Source organism: Oncorhynchus mykiss, chromosome 9 (assembly GCF_013265735.2).
Source record: "Oncorhynchus mykiss isolate Arlee chromosome 9, USDA_OmykA_1.1, whole genome shotgun sequence".
In the NCBI taxonomy this organism is placed as follows: domain Eukaryota; kingdom Metazoa; phylum Chordata; class Actinopteri; order Salmoniformes; family Salmonidae; genus Oncorhynchus; species Oncorhynchus mykiss.
In genome coordinates, this window is record NC_048573.1 from 60,160,337 (window position 1) to 60,175,730 (window position 15,394).

Consider the following 15,394-nt stretch of genomic DNA (forward strand, 5'->3'; position numbering starts at 1 on the left):
TGAGGTGGGCTCAGTCCAGGGTTGCATACAACAGTCAAGGCGATATTTTCCCTGTTGCTTAGCCAGGGATGACATTGTTTGTGATGTGGATGAGTGATGTGGCCAGACCCTAACAGAAGGCGGGATCCATAAACCATCCACCCCATCCCTTTTATTATTATTTTTTTTTAAATTTCACCTTTATTTAACCAGGTAGGCCAGTTGAGAACAAGTTCTCATTTACAACAGCGACCTGGCCAAGACAAAGCAAAGCAGTGTGACAAAAACAACACAGAGTTACACATAAACAAACGTACAGTCAATAACACAATAGAAAACAATAGAAAAATCTATGTACAGTGTGTGCAATCCCTTACAATACTATTATTTGTTTACCATCGCACTGCAATTTTACTAATTATTTTTGTTTACGTGAGTTTACAGTAACATATTGTATTGATTACTGTACTGTAATTCTACTTTTCTTTGTGTTTTTGTTGTTGTAAAAGCCTGCAATGTCAAAAAATAAGCCATTTATATTTTTTGCTGAAGCCTTTCTATTTGTGTGTTCATTGGAATGTGAGTAGATGTAAGTCTTTATGAGAAAATGTACTACAAAGTACTAAAGACATCAGTGTGTTGCTGCTTTGAAAGAGTAATTAAAATGGTGCATGTGTGTATAATTTTGTTGCAAATTTACAATTTTGAAAAAGGATTTTTAGGTTTTGATTGCAGAGTTTCATTTTGCCATAGAAGTGAGATGTTTATCTCTAAGCGTTGTCTTATTTGGCTTGTGTGTAGAGTTTTGACACAATGAGTCAAATTCCGCAACAAGTTTGTAAGCAATCGCAAAAAAATATCATTTCTCAAGAGATTCAATTATATATCAACAAAAGCAGAAATGCCAATCTTATTTCTTTCTAGCAACAGAAATGATTCCAGAACAATCAGAAATGGTGGGTGTCAATCCTCTTGTGCTGTTTGAGGTGGAACGACCCTGAAACGAAACAGCAGTGTAGTGTATGTGTGGCTCTCTGCACCTGGGCCAGTTCTGTTGATTTGCAAGCCTCCTGCTCCACTGCACAGGACCAATGTCCTTTGGGAGGACATTTTTTTGCAGTGACATTAAGATCCGGTTCTGGAGATGGGATAATGTTTATCAGATCAACATTGGTGGGTGTGTAGTTTTTGTTCTAACTCCTGCTTTTGAAGAACAGTACTCAAGATGGGAGTTTGACAAAGAATGTTTTAACCTGGATGCTGGGTAGTTTTGGTAAATTGTTAGGAAACCCTAATGAGATGGGAACTGTTCCATAATTCTCAAAATAATACTTTCCAGTGCAGGTTCCTACCTCATTTAGTCATTGGATACAGCCTACTGTAGCAGCTTACTGGTTGTATGAGTGAGCGTTCTGCACAGTGCTCTCTCTCATTCAGCTCTAACTGTCCCAGCAGGCCCTGGTACTCTCATCATCCTCTGCCTGTCCCATAAGAGTAAGGAGATCCTGGACAGCAGAACTACACAAATGCTGTGTTTGTGTGAGTGCGTGTGTCTGTGCACGTGTGCCTGTGTGTAGTGCTGAGTGGATGACCAGACAAAATAGCAGTTGGGAGTCAGACAGTCTGTTTCCCGGTTTGGCGTTGGCTCTGATCGAACCGTAGGCCGTGTGTCTGACTGAAGGCCGTGTGTCTGACTGAAGGCCGTGTGTGTGACTGAAGGCCGTGTGTCTGACTGAAGGCTGTGTGTCTGACTGAAGGCCGTGTGTCTGACTGAAGGCCATGTGTCATGGCTCCATGTGGTGCAAAATAAGTTGTTACATTACAGTACTATTCAACTGGCATTCCCCTCCACAGTGGAATAGTTAGTCTGAAATAGCTCCAGTGATTCAGTCCAGTAATAATGTGACGATGCCATACTTGGTGACGGTCCCATTTGACAGTTTGTTGGCTTTGCTGACTGAAGACCGTCCTCTTCTACAGCCATGCATTTTCTTTAGTTTATTGGCGTCAGTTCGTCAAGGCAGTGCGGCAGTCAGTTTCTCAAAGTGGAAGAGAGACCGTTGCTGCTGTAGCTGTTTACTCATTGGGTTTTGGGCTCAGGATAGATCTCAATATCTGCTAGGGAGAGGTAGGAAGGGAGGTCAAGAGTGCCACGGGCTCAGTCTGGGTCACTACACTTGAGCTAATTCAGTTTCTCCTTATGTGAGGATTTGATTTAGAAGTGTAAACTCTGTGGAGAGTTAGTTGAGTGACTGTTGTTCAGGCAGTCCCATCCCTAGCTGAGGTTTGGACCAACGTTTTTGAAGGCTCCTTTACTTTATTATTTTGAACTGTTTGTGGAGCGGAGGTCCTCACCAGTGCATTTTCAGCAAACTCTTCCCTTGGCAGTTTTCTGGACTTAATTCCAGGTGATTCCTGCCTTGTTCATTTAAAGGCTCCAGTCCTGCTGCCCTTTCTCAGGTCTTTCCCTCATACGTAGACCTACCAGTTCCCTGGGAATCTGTCTGTGCCATACCATTCCCATTGCAGCCAGGGTTTACGACTGCAGATGGTGACTGCAGCCGCCTGCAGTCACCATCTGGTAGTCCAACAAAATGTGATTGTGATTTCTTGCTATTTAGTCAAAGCTGCATCTGTTTTTTCCCTGGCTGGCTTAAAACAATTATAATAGTGTTCAAGTGCCATAAGCTTTGCAGCTGGGAGGAAGACCATTAACTGTGGAATGGGTAAAAAGCTGTGTTTGGGTGGGAAGGGGACGAGAGGAATTTGGCTTCTGACTGCCTCTCTCTCGAACGTCATCATAAACTCTATTGGGTTAAGCCTGGGAAAATCAGAGGTAGACCAACAGTTTCCACCATTATACAATGCCCCTTCATTTAAAAAAAAAACTTATAAATAGTGGCTGCAACCAGCGGCTTATATATTGCTGATTTCAGAAGCCTCAAATTAGACAACCCTCACCAGCAACAGTCATTATACTGAGGAGTCTGTGATTATACTGAGGAGGCTGTGATTGTACTCAGGAGTCTGTGATTGTACTGAGGAGTCTGTGTTTGTACTGAGGAGTCTGTGTTTGTACTAAGGAGTCTGTGTTTGTACTGAGGAGTGTGTGTTTGTACTAAGGAGTCTGTGTTTGTACTGAGGAGTTTCTGTGTTGTGTGCTTGACACTAGCAGCCTAAATCAATTAGTTTAATTACTGCTGAAACCATCAGACTGGGGTTGGTTGGGATCGTTAGTGGGCTGCTGATTGGGGAGGTGGGTCTCGCTTCGGGAGACGCAGGAAAGCCACTAATGTTTTTCTTCCACCCACACTGCCATTCCCAGCAGCAGATTGCTCAAAGTCTCCGTACTAAACTTTATGCTGTTACATTTCAACATGAAAATATGATGCCAAAATGAACACAATACATTTTTTGGGAAACTATGTCGAAATTAGGTCGTAATGAAAATAACCCTTCCTATGATTGCACCAGTGCAGGATTGTGGGTTTCTTGGCTTTGGTTTAGCTGACCCTAAACCAAACCTCTACCAGCATGTTTCTGAAGTATTGTGGCTGTCACCTCGATGCAGGCTATGACTACATAAGAGTTGTGGTGAATCTGCTGGCCAGTCTAGAACCACAGTGACCTCATTGCATCAGCCAATTGCTGCATGCCACGTCATCAACTGTGTCATTGACTGACAAATTGCTAAAACATATGATGTGGTTAGCTGATACGTAAAATACTTATCCAGGCGTTGTAAGATCTTACATGCATCCGCAACGCCTGGGCAGAGGATCGCGCCTTGTGACTTCACTAGTGAAAGTGGCCTATGTTGACCTTCTATAATTAGGACCTCCCTCTTCTGACTGACTCTCTCTGTGTCTGATGTAGATATTGCAGTGTTGACTTTCCCTTGAGTTCCTCATACACTCAATAACATTCTCTGTAGATTTGAAGAGCCTGGTGTTTACATTAAGCAACTGAAATGACTCCCTGTCCTCTATAGTATACCTCTCCTCTGTTCTGTCCTTATCCTCAGAGGGCCAGACGGTGTCCTCTATAGTATACCTCCCCTCTGCTCTGTCCTTATCCTCAGAGGCCCAGACGGTGTCCTCTATAGTAAAGTCCATGGAGAATAAGAGCAGCTCCTCCCAGCTGCTCACTGCACTGAGGCTAGGAAACACTGTCACCACCGATAAGTCTACGATAATCGCAAATTTCAATAAGCATTTTTCTACGGCTGGCCATGCTTTCCACCTGGCTACCGCTACCCCGGTCAATAGCTCTGCACCCCCCACAGCAACTTACCCAAGCTTCCCCAATTTCTCCTTCACCCAAATCCAGATAGCTGGGCTAGACAATCTGGACCCTCTCTTTCTAAAATTATCTGCCGCAATTGTTGCAACCCCTATTACTAGCCTGTTCAACCTCTCGTCTGAGATCCCTGCTGTGGTCATCCCCCTCTTCAAAGGGGGAGACACTCTAGACCCAAACTGTTACAGACCTATGTCTATCCTACCCTGCCTTTCTAAAGTCTTCGAAAGCCAAGTTAACAAATGGATCACCGATCATTTCAAATCCCACCGTGCCTCCTCCGCTATGCAATCTGGTTTCCGAGCGGGTCATGGCTGCACCTCAGCCACGCTCAAGGTCCTAAACAATATCATAACCGCCATTGATAAAAGACAATACTGTTCAGCCGTATTCATCAACCTGGCCAAGGCTTTCAACTCTGTTGAAAATTCAACAGCCTTGGTTTCTCAAATAACTGCCTTGCCTGGTTCACCACCTACTTCTCAGATAGAGTTCAGTGTGTCAAATTGAAGGGCCTGTTGTCCGGACCTTTGGCAGTCTCTATGGGGGTGCCGCAGGGTTCAATTCTCGGGCCGACTCTTTTCTCTGTATACATCAATGATGTCGCTCTTGCTGCTGGTGATTCTCTGATCCATCTCTACGCAGACGACACCATTCTGTATACTTCTGGCCCTTTGGACACGGTGTTAACAAACCTCCAGACGAGCTTCAATGCCGTACAACACTCCTTCCGTGGCCTCTAACTGCTCTTAAATGCAAGTAAAACTAAATTCATGCTCTTCAATCGCTGCCCGCACCTGCCCGCCCGTCTAGCATCACTACTCTGGATGGTTCTGACTACTCTGGATGGTTCTGAATATGTGGACAACTATAAATACATAGGTGTTTGGTTAGACTGTAAACTCTCCTTCCAGACTCACATTAAGCATCTTCCATCCAAAGTTAAATCTAGAATCAGCTTCCTATTTCGCAACAAAGCATCCTTCACTCATGCTGCCAAACATACCCTCGTAAAACTAACTCCCCTACCGATCCTTGACTTCGGCGATGTCATTTACGAAGTAGCCTCCAACACTCTACTCAACAAATTGGATGCAGTCTATCACAGTGCCATCCGTTTTGTCACCAAAGCCCCATATACTACCCACCACTGCGACCTGTATGCTCTCGTTGGCTGGCCCTCGCTTCATATTCGTTGACAAACACACTGGCTCCTGGTCATCTATAAGTCTTTGCTAGGTGAAGCCCAGCCTTATCTCAGCTCACTGGTCACCATAGCAGCACCCGCCCATAGCACGCTCTCCAGTAGTTATATTTCACTGGTCATCCCCAAAGCCAACTCCTCCTTTGGCCACCTTTCCTTCCAGTTCTCTGCTGCCAGTGACTGGAACGAATTACAAAAATCACTGAAGCTGGAGTCTTATATCTCCCTCACTAACTTGGACCTCTTTGGGCTAGGATGTTTGTTGACGTCTGGATGAGAAGCGTGCCCAAAGTAAACTGCCTGTTACACAGGCCCAGAAGCTAGGATATGCATATAATTGGTAGATGTCGATAGAAAACACTCTAAAGTTTCTAAAACTGCTAAAAATAATGACTGTGAGTATAACAGAACTGATATGGCAGGCGAAAACCCGAGGACAAACCATCCAGAAAAGAAAAAAGATTCAGCCCACCACTTATTCCAATGGCTGTCATTTTTTATATGAAGGGAAAACGTACCAGATTGCAGTTCCTAGGGCTTCCACTAGATGTCAACAGTATTTAGAAAGAGTGTCAGGAAAAATTAGCTAGAATTTGTAGTTTTTCTAAGTGGCTCCCATTTTGGCTGTAGTGTTTTCATGCATGTGGATGAGAGCGTGTACTTGGTTGTTTATCTCTGGTAAAGACAATAACGATTCTCCATCTTAAATTTGATAGTTTATTTACGTATTAGGGTACCTGAGGTTTGATTCTAAACGTTATTTGACTTGTTTGGAGAAGTTTGGTAGCATTTGAGATTCATTTTGTATGCATTTTGAAGGAGGGAAACCAGGGGATTATTGAATGAAGCGCGCCAGCTAAACTAAGTTTTTGGGGATATAAAGAAGGACTTTATCGAACAAAAGGACCATTTGTGATGTAGCTGGGACCTTTTGGAGTGCCAACAGAAGAAGATCTTCAAAGGTAAGGCATTTATTTTATCGCTATTTCTGACTTTCTTGGTGCACCTGCCTGGTTGGAAAATGTTTTTAATGCTTTTGTGTACTGGGCGCTGTCCTCAGATAATCACATGGTGTGCTTTCGCCGTAAAGCCTTTTTGAAATCTGAGACAGCGGCTAGATTAACAAGAAGTTAAGCTTTTTTCTGATGTATGACACTTGTATTTTCATGAATGTTAAATATGACTATTTCTGTCATTTGAATTTTGCGCTCTGCAATTTCACCGGAAGTTGTCGAAATGGGACACTAGCGTCCCACTGATCCGCAATAAGTTTTAAGCATCAGCTGTCAAAGCAGCTTACCAATCATTGCACCTGTACACAGGCCATCTGTAAATAGCCCACCCAACTACCTCATCCCCATATATTTTTTTCTCCTTTGCACCCCAGTGTCTATACTTGCACATTCATGTTCTGCACATCTATCACTCCAGTGTTTAATTTCTAAATTGTAATTATTTCACCACTATGGCCTATTTATTGCCTTACCTCCCTAATCTTACTACATTTGCACACACTGAATATAGATTTTCTATTCTGTTATTGACTGTACGTTTGTTTATCCCATGTGTAACTCTGTGTTGTTTGTGTCACACTGCTTTGCTTTGTCTTGGCCAGGCCGCAGTTGTAAATGAGAACTTGTTCTCAACTGGCCTACCTGGTTAAATAAAGGTGAAATATAAAAAATAGTATACCTCTCCTCTGCTCTGTCCTTATCCTCAGAGGGCCAGACAGTGTCCTCAGTCTCTGTATGCAAAGCCGTTTCTAAATCACAATTCAAACTCTAGCTAGACTGATCCCCTGCCAGATAAAGGCCCATTAAATACTAATTATTCCTTATTTAGAATACTTTCAGATCACTATCAATGTGTTATTGTGTGTGTGTGGGTGTGTGTGTGTGTGTGTGAGAGAGAGAGGTGAAAAAACACACCCCTGTTTCCAGTTTGCTGATTAAAGCACCTCCCCCTTGTTGACTTTTTTCCCTTTGAAATGATGCCACCACAGAATACTTTTAGCATGTATTCAGATCAGATTCGCAATAGATGTAGTAAGCCTACTTTCTTTGGCATTTGGGCTATTAAAGGGATAATCCACCCCTATAAATAAAAATCATAAAACTCCTGTCAATTTGGTGACAGTCTATGTTCTGTCAGTGGGTAAAAAAATGAAATCCCTATGATTTAACTTCTAAGTGGTCTGACTGTGAAAATCAGGAAATCGTGTAGGAACAGCGTCATAGCTACATCATTCTCGTCACTGGAGATGGGGGTATAACACACGATCACATTTCATGATGCTTTTAAAACAATGACATGCTCTTCAGATCACCACATCAGCCAATAGATGGTATGGGCATACTAGAACACATCCATCCACCTATATCGTCATGACAATGTATATATTTCGCTTAGATGTGCTCAATCTAAACAGTGTACCAAATTATTCAACTGTTTCTCCTTCAAGTACCATCTTGCAATGCGCCCTGTGTATCTGTGGGAGACAGAGATATTACAGAAAGGAGGAGATCGGTATCCCATTGGGCAATGAATGGAGAAATGTCCCACCCAACTGACTGACCCATCGCATTCACGTTGTAATGCTGCGTCACGTGGTTACTAAGCTAATCGTCACGTAATCCCATCTCAGTGTCAGGGTAGGAGTCGAGAAACCTGCCTATTTTCCTCAAGGTAGTCAGCCAGCACAGAAAGCGAGCGCATTGCATTGTAGTAGGCTTGAGCTGCAACAGATTTCCCAAAACAATGTCCACATGTTTCTACCAACCTTGTTATAATGACAAAATGAAACATTTGTTCATAACATTTGTTTTCACATATTAGTGTTATTTATAGGAATTAGTGGTTTGGGCTGGATTATCCCTTCAATGAACAAGTGATGAACCATAGAATATGCTATGAAGTGAACACTCTAGTGTCTAACTTCATATCTGCGTGAGTGTGAAGAGAGAGAGAGAGCCTGTCAGCTTTCTCATCTTGGGAATCCATGATGGCAAAGGTTCTCTGTGATCTACATTATTCTACAGCCAGAGCTCCATTGTCTACTCTTCTGGGAGCTACCCTCCTCAGTCTAAACCCAGGGCCAGAGCACTTGGACTCTCTCGCTCTCTCTCCCCCAAATTTTATTTTCCCTCTTCCAAAACAAACCAAGGATTTCTGCCAAAGCTTTGACTTGGGTTTGGCCTGCACTTTATCTCTTCTATACCCTCAGCTTTATGACCTGGCCCCCTGTTTGGCCTCAGTTTTGAACACCATAAGGCCTGGCTGACTCCAACTTCTTCTCTGTACTCCAATAGTCTCTTCTACCAAACCTTATTTCTATGTAAAAAGACCCATCTATAATTCCTAACCAAGATGGGAACGTGTCGTGGCTCTACCAAAGCAGTGCAGTCTGACTAGGATGAAAGTATGGTTTCACCAAGGCTGGTTTCTGAAATGACGGTGGATCGTCTTGAGTCTGGACTGGAAATTGTTGAGTAGTTGTCCCCCGAGGGAAGATATTTAAATTTAGCGATAACGTAAACTACCATGCATCATTGGGTGACTGACCTGGAGCAGGAAAGGGTGTGCTCTTCCTGTGTTTAGGAAGACCCCTCTAGGCTCTACTCTACACTCACTGCCCTCATCTCTTCTGTTTTCTGCCCACTTCACTGTCCAGCACCATACCAGTGATGATGATGGGATAATTGGAGCCTCGATGAGGTAATGACTACACTGTGCTGGTTCAGCCAGACTGTCTACTGGAAAAAATGTCTGTCAGTTGAGCCATGGCAATATGTCCTGGTTCAGTGGATTGTCTAAAAGTTCTCATTACCTGGCTGTTTTGGGTTTCCTCTGTCATTGAATATTCTGTCCCAGTGATTTTTAACCTGGTTAGCTGTTCCTCACACTCCCCTGTAAGACCACTCGTTGCTGGTAGATCTGCTGAAGGGGTTTCCGTGTTACAGCAGCTATATGTCTGTAACAGTCCTGGTTTTGCATTTAGCTCACTTCAGGGTTATAGCAGCTAGATATCTGTACCAGTCCTGGCTTTGCTATTAGTTTACTGCAGGGTTAAGTGGTTTAGCTAGATGTCTGTCTAAAGGGCCATACAGCTGTGGAAACAACAGAGTGACCCCACTTAGGCCTTCTGCTTTCTTGTTATCCCATCGAATTTGCCCCACAGAGATCGCATGTGTGTGTGTGACCGAGAGAGGGAGAGAATGTCTTGTGCACACATTACAGCAACAATTGCACATGGTTACAATGTTATGTGATATAGTACTGTACTAGAACCTGTTAGAATGTTGGAAGTAGGGGTATAGCTTTGTGAGCAGTGAGTTGTATATACAGTGCATTCGGAAAGTATTCAGACCCCTTGACTTTTTCCACATTTTGTTACATTACAACCTTATTCTAAATTGATTCAATTGTTCCCCCCCTCATCCATCTACACACAATACCCAAAAGTACAAGGCCAAAATAGTTTTTTAGAAATGTTTGCAAATGTATAAAAAAAATTAAACGGAAATATCACATTTACGTAAGTATTCAGACACTTTACTTAGTACTTTGTTGAAGCACTATTGGCAGCAATTACGGCCTTGAGTCTTCTTGCGCGTGACGCTACAAGCTTGGCACCCCTGTATTTTGGAAATTTCTCCCATTCTTCTCTGCAGATCCTCTCAAGCTCTGTCCGGTTGGATTGGGAGTGTCGCTGCACAGCTAATTTCAGGTCTCTTGAGAGATATTTGATCGGGTTCAAGTCCGGGATCTGGCTGGGCCACACAAGGACTTTTACATTCTTGTCCTGAAGCCACTCCTGCGTTTTCTTGGCTGTGTACTTGGGGTTGTTGTCCTCTTGATAGGTAAAACCTTAGCCCCAGTCTGAGGTACTGAGTACTCTGGAGCAGTTTTTCATCAAGGATCTCCTCTGTATTTTTCTTCATTCATCTTTCCCTCGATGCTGACTAGTCTTCCATGCGCTGTCGCTGAAAAACATTGCCACATAATGATGCTTCACAGTAGGAATGGTGCCAGGTTCCCTCCAGACGTGACACTTGGCATTCAGGCCAAATAGTTCAATCTTGGTTCCATCAGACCAGAGAATCTTGTTTCTCATGGTCTGAGAGTCTTTAGGTGCCTTTTGGCAAATTCCAAGCGGGCTGTCATGTGCCTTTTACTGAGGAGTGACTTCCGTCTGGCCACTCTACCATAAAGGCCTGATTTGGGTAGTGCTGCAGAGATGATTGTACTTCTGGAAGTTTCTCCCATCTCCACAGAGAAACTCTGGAGCTCTGTCAGAGTGACCATCGGGTTCTCGGTCACCTCCCTGACCAAGGCCCTTCTCCCCCGATTTCTCAGTTTGGCCAGGCAGCCAGCTCTAGGAAGAGTCTTGGTGGTTCCAAACTTCTTCCATTTAAGAATGATTGAGGCCACTGTGTTCTTGCGGACTTTCAATGCTGCAGAATTTTTTTTGGTACCCTTCTCCAGATCTGTGTCTCAACACAATCCTGCCTCGGAGCTCTACGGACAATTACTTCGACCTCATGACTTGGTTTTTGCTCTGACGTGCTCTGTCAACTGTGGGACCTTATATAGACAGGTGTTTGCCTTTACAAATCATGTCCAATCAATTGAATTTACCACAGGTGGACTCCAATCAAGTTGTAGAAACATCTCATGGATGATCAATGGAAACAGGATGCACCTGAGCTCAATTTCGAGTCTCATAGTAAAGGGTCTGAATACTTACAGTAACAATCAAAAGTTTGCACACACCTACTCATTCAAGGGTTTTTCTTTATTTGTACTATTTTCTAAATTGTAGGATAATAGTGAAGACATCAATACTATGAAATAACACATATGGAATCATGTAGTAACCATAAAGTGTTTATCAAATCTAAATATTTTATATTTATATTTCTCTTGGCATCCTCTCAACCAGCTTCATGAGGTGGACACTTGGAATGCATTTCAATTAACAGGTGTGTTTTGTTAAAAATTAATTTGTGGAATTTATTTCCTTAATGCATTTGAGCCGATCAGTTGTGTTTTGACAAGGTAAGGGTCGATTACAGAAGATAGCCCTATTTGGTAAAATACCAAGTCCATATTATGGCAAGAACAACTCATGTAAGCAAAGAGAAACGACAGTCCATAATTTCTTTAATACATGAAGGTCAGTCAATCTGGAAAATGCCAAGAACTTTGAAAGTTTCTTCAAGTGCAGTCGCAAAACCCATCAAGCGCTATGATGAAACTGGCTCACATGAGGACCGCCACAGGAAAGGAAGACCCAGAGTTACCTCTGCTGCAGAGGATAAGTTCATTAGAGTTAACTGCACCTCAGATTGCAGCCCAAATAAATGCTTCACTGAGTTCAATTAACAGACACATCTCAACATCACCTGTTCAAAGGAGACTGCGTGAATCAGGCCTTCATGGTCGAATCGCTGCAAAGAAAGCACTACTAAAGGACACCAATAAGAAGAAGAGACTTGCTTGGGCCAAGAACATGAGCAATGGACATTAAAAAGGTGGAAATCTGTCCTTTGGTCTGATGAGTCCAATTTTTAGATGTTTTATTTTTTTTGGTTCCAATGTCTTTGTGAGACACAGAGTAGGTGAACAGATGAAGTCCGCATGTGTGGTTCCCACCGTGAAGCATGGAGGAGGAGGTGTGATGGTGCTTTGCTAGTGACACTGTCAATGATTTATTTCGAATTCAAGGCACGCTTAACCAGCATGGCTACCACAGCATTCTGCAGCGATACACCATCCCATCTGGTTTGTGCTTAGTGGGACAATCCTTTGTTTTTCAACAGGACACTGACCCAACACACCTCCAAGATGTGTAAGGGCTATTTGGCCAAGAAGGAGAGTGATGGAGTGCTGCATCAGATGACCTGACCTCCACAATCACCTGACCTCAACCCAATTGAGATGGTTTGGGATGAGTTGAACCACAGAGTGAAGGAAAAGCAGCAAGCAAGTGCTCAGCATATGTGGGAATTCCTTCAAGACTGTAGGAAAAGCATTCCTCATGAAGTTGTTTGAGAGAATGCCAAGAGTGTGCAAAGCTGTCATCAATGCAAAGGGTGACTACTTTGAAGATTCTAAAATCGAAAATACTGTATATTTGGATTTGTTTAACACTTTTTTTAGTTACTACATGATTCCATATGTGTTATTTCATAGTTTTGATGTCTTCACTATTATTCTTCAATGTAGAAAATAGTAAAAATTAATAAATGCGTCGGTGTCTAAACTTTTGACTGGTACTGTATATAAAAAAGTTATTTCAGTTATTTTGTTATAAATTAGCAAACATGTCTAAAAACGTGTTTTGGCTTTGTCGTTATGGGGTACTATGTGTAGATTGATGAGGAAAAGAAACAAAATGAAATGAAATGAGGCTGTAACGTAACAAAATGTGAAAAAATGTAAGGGGTCTGAAGGCACTTTACCAGCTCTGCATCATGCTTAAACTTTTGAATAGAAGGAATGTATTTTCATTTGATACCAGACGAAGAGCAGATATTAACAAACTATAATGACAGAAAATAATACCAAACTCATTCAGTGGATCTAAGTTGCTATACTTCTACTGTTATGTTGCTGGGGGAGGAAGCATGTTAGGTAGAGGTGACATAATGACATTTGAATGACTGCATGTTTCTTCTCTCTTCTTACAGCGTCAGTGTAGTGATTGGCGCTCCCAAGGCCAATACCAGTCAGTTCAACATCACAGAGGGCGGGTCTGTGTACTTCTGCCCATGGAGTCTCGGCCAATCTGAGTGCCACAGCATTGAATTTGACAATCAAGGTAAGACCCAATATGACCTCATTGCTTTAGGTCTTGATCACGCCTTCTCGCTCTTGCAGTCTGAACATGTTCTGAATTACATTGACTTATCGACTCACAAGTGGTTTAAGCACTAACGTTTGAGTCAAACATCACAGCAGAATACCAGCTGTCCTTGTCGCTCCGTCCCGGCTCTCTGCTTCCTATAACATAAACCTCTCATCCACTCCTCTCTTTTTATTGTCTTGACTGGTGACTGGAGCGTGAGACTCTTGAGAACTAGAGATTGTAGAGGATGGTTAGCAACCGTTAAGCTGGTCAAGCCGTGGTCCTGTTCTAAGCAATTCTTAAAACCACTGGTCCATGGCCTCCAAGCTCCTGTGGCCGGCAGGTGATCATGTGTCTCTGTTCTACTTCACTGATCCTTTGTTTGACACGTTGGTTCCTGGAAACTCGATGCGCACACACAAACCCACACACTACATATACGCACACACACACGCACACGTGCACACCGACAACACAAACACATGCACGCACACGCACACACACCGATACAACACAAACACATGCGCACACATATACTTTTACTCTCATCATATGCTGCTGCATATATTATTATCTATCCTGATGCCTAGTCACTTTACCCTGCCTTCATGTACATATCTACCTCAAATACGTCTGCACATTGATCTGGTACTCCCTGTATATAGCCTCACATTGATCTGGTACTGGTACTCCCTGTAAAAAGCCTCACATTGATCTGGTACTGGTACTCCCTGTATATAGCCTCACATTGATCTGGTACTGGTACTTCATGTATATAGCCTCACATTGATCTAGTACTGGTACTTCCTGTATATAGCCTCACATTGATCTGGTACTGGTACTTCCTGTATATAGCCTCACATTGATCTGGTACTGGTACTCCCTGTATATAGCCTCACATTGATCTGGCACTGGTACTTCCTGTATATATCTCCACATTGATCTGGTACTGGTACTTCCTGAATATAGCCTCACATTGATCTGGCACTGGTACTTCCTGTATATAGCTCCACATTGATCTGGTACTGGTACTCCCTGTATATAGCTCCACATTGATCTGGCACTGGTACTTCCTGTATATAGCTCCACATTGATCTGGCACTGGTACTCCCTGTAAAAAGCCTCACATTGATCTGGTACTGGTACTCCCTGTATATAGCTCCACATTGATATGGTACTGGTACTCCCTGTATATAGCCTCACATTGATCTGGTACTGGTACTCCCTGTATATAGCCTCACATTGATCTGGTACTGGTACTCCCTGTATATAGCCTCACATTGATCTGGTACTGGTACTCCCTGTATATAGCCTCACATTGATCTGGTACTGGTACTCCCTGTATATAGCCTCACATTGATCTGGCACTGGTACTTCCTGTATATAGCTCCACATTGATCTGGCACTGGTACTTCCTGTATATAGCTCCACATTGATCTGGCACTGGTACTTCCTGTATATAGCTCCACATTGATCTGGTACTGGTACTTCCTGTATATAGCTCCACATTGATCTGGTACTGGTACTTCCTGAAATAGCCTCACATTGATCTGGTACTGGTACTCCCTGTATATAGCCTCACATTGATCTGGTACTGGTACTCCCTGTATATAGCCTCACATTGATCTGGTACTGGTACTTCCTGAAATAGCCTCACATTGATCTGGTACTGGTACTCCCTGTATATAGCCTCACATTGATCTGGTTATGGTACTTCCTGAATATAGCCTCACATTGATCTGGCACTGGTACTTCCTGTATATAGCTCCACATTGATCTGGCACTGGTACTTCCTGTATATAGCTCCACATTGATCTGGTACTGGTACTTCCTGTATATAGCTCCACATTGATCTGGTACTGGTACTCCCTGTATATAGCTCCACATTGATCTGGTACTGGTACTTCCTGAAATAGCCTCACATTGATCTGGCACTGGTACTTCCTGTATATAGCCTCACATTGATCTGGTACTGGTACTTCATGTATATAGCTCCACATTGATCTGATACTGGTACTCCCTGTATATAGCCTCACATTGATCTGGTACTGGTACTCCCTGTA

The 15,394-nt window shown here is 43.0% G+C and overlaps 1 protein-coding gene across 1 annotated transcript in view; it reads left to right on the plus strand.

The window, feature by feature from the left end:
• The window catches only part of LOC110532566 (integrin alpha-5), an 84,011-nt gene that overhangs the window by 15,888 nt on the left and 52,729 nt on the right, over positions 1-15,394 (plus strand). Inside the window, exon 2 of the mRNA XM_036988561.1 lies at positions 13,174-13,304. Within this exon, the coding sequence (XP_036844456.1) occupies positions 13,174-13,304 (131 nt within the window). The remainder of the gene's footprint in view (positions 1-13,173; positions 13,305-15,394) is intronic.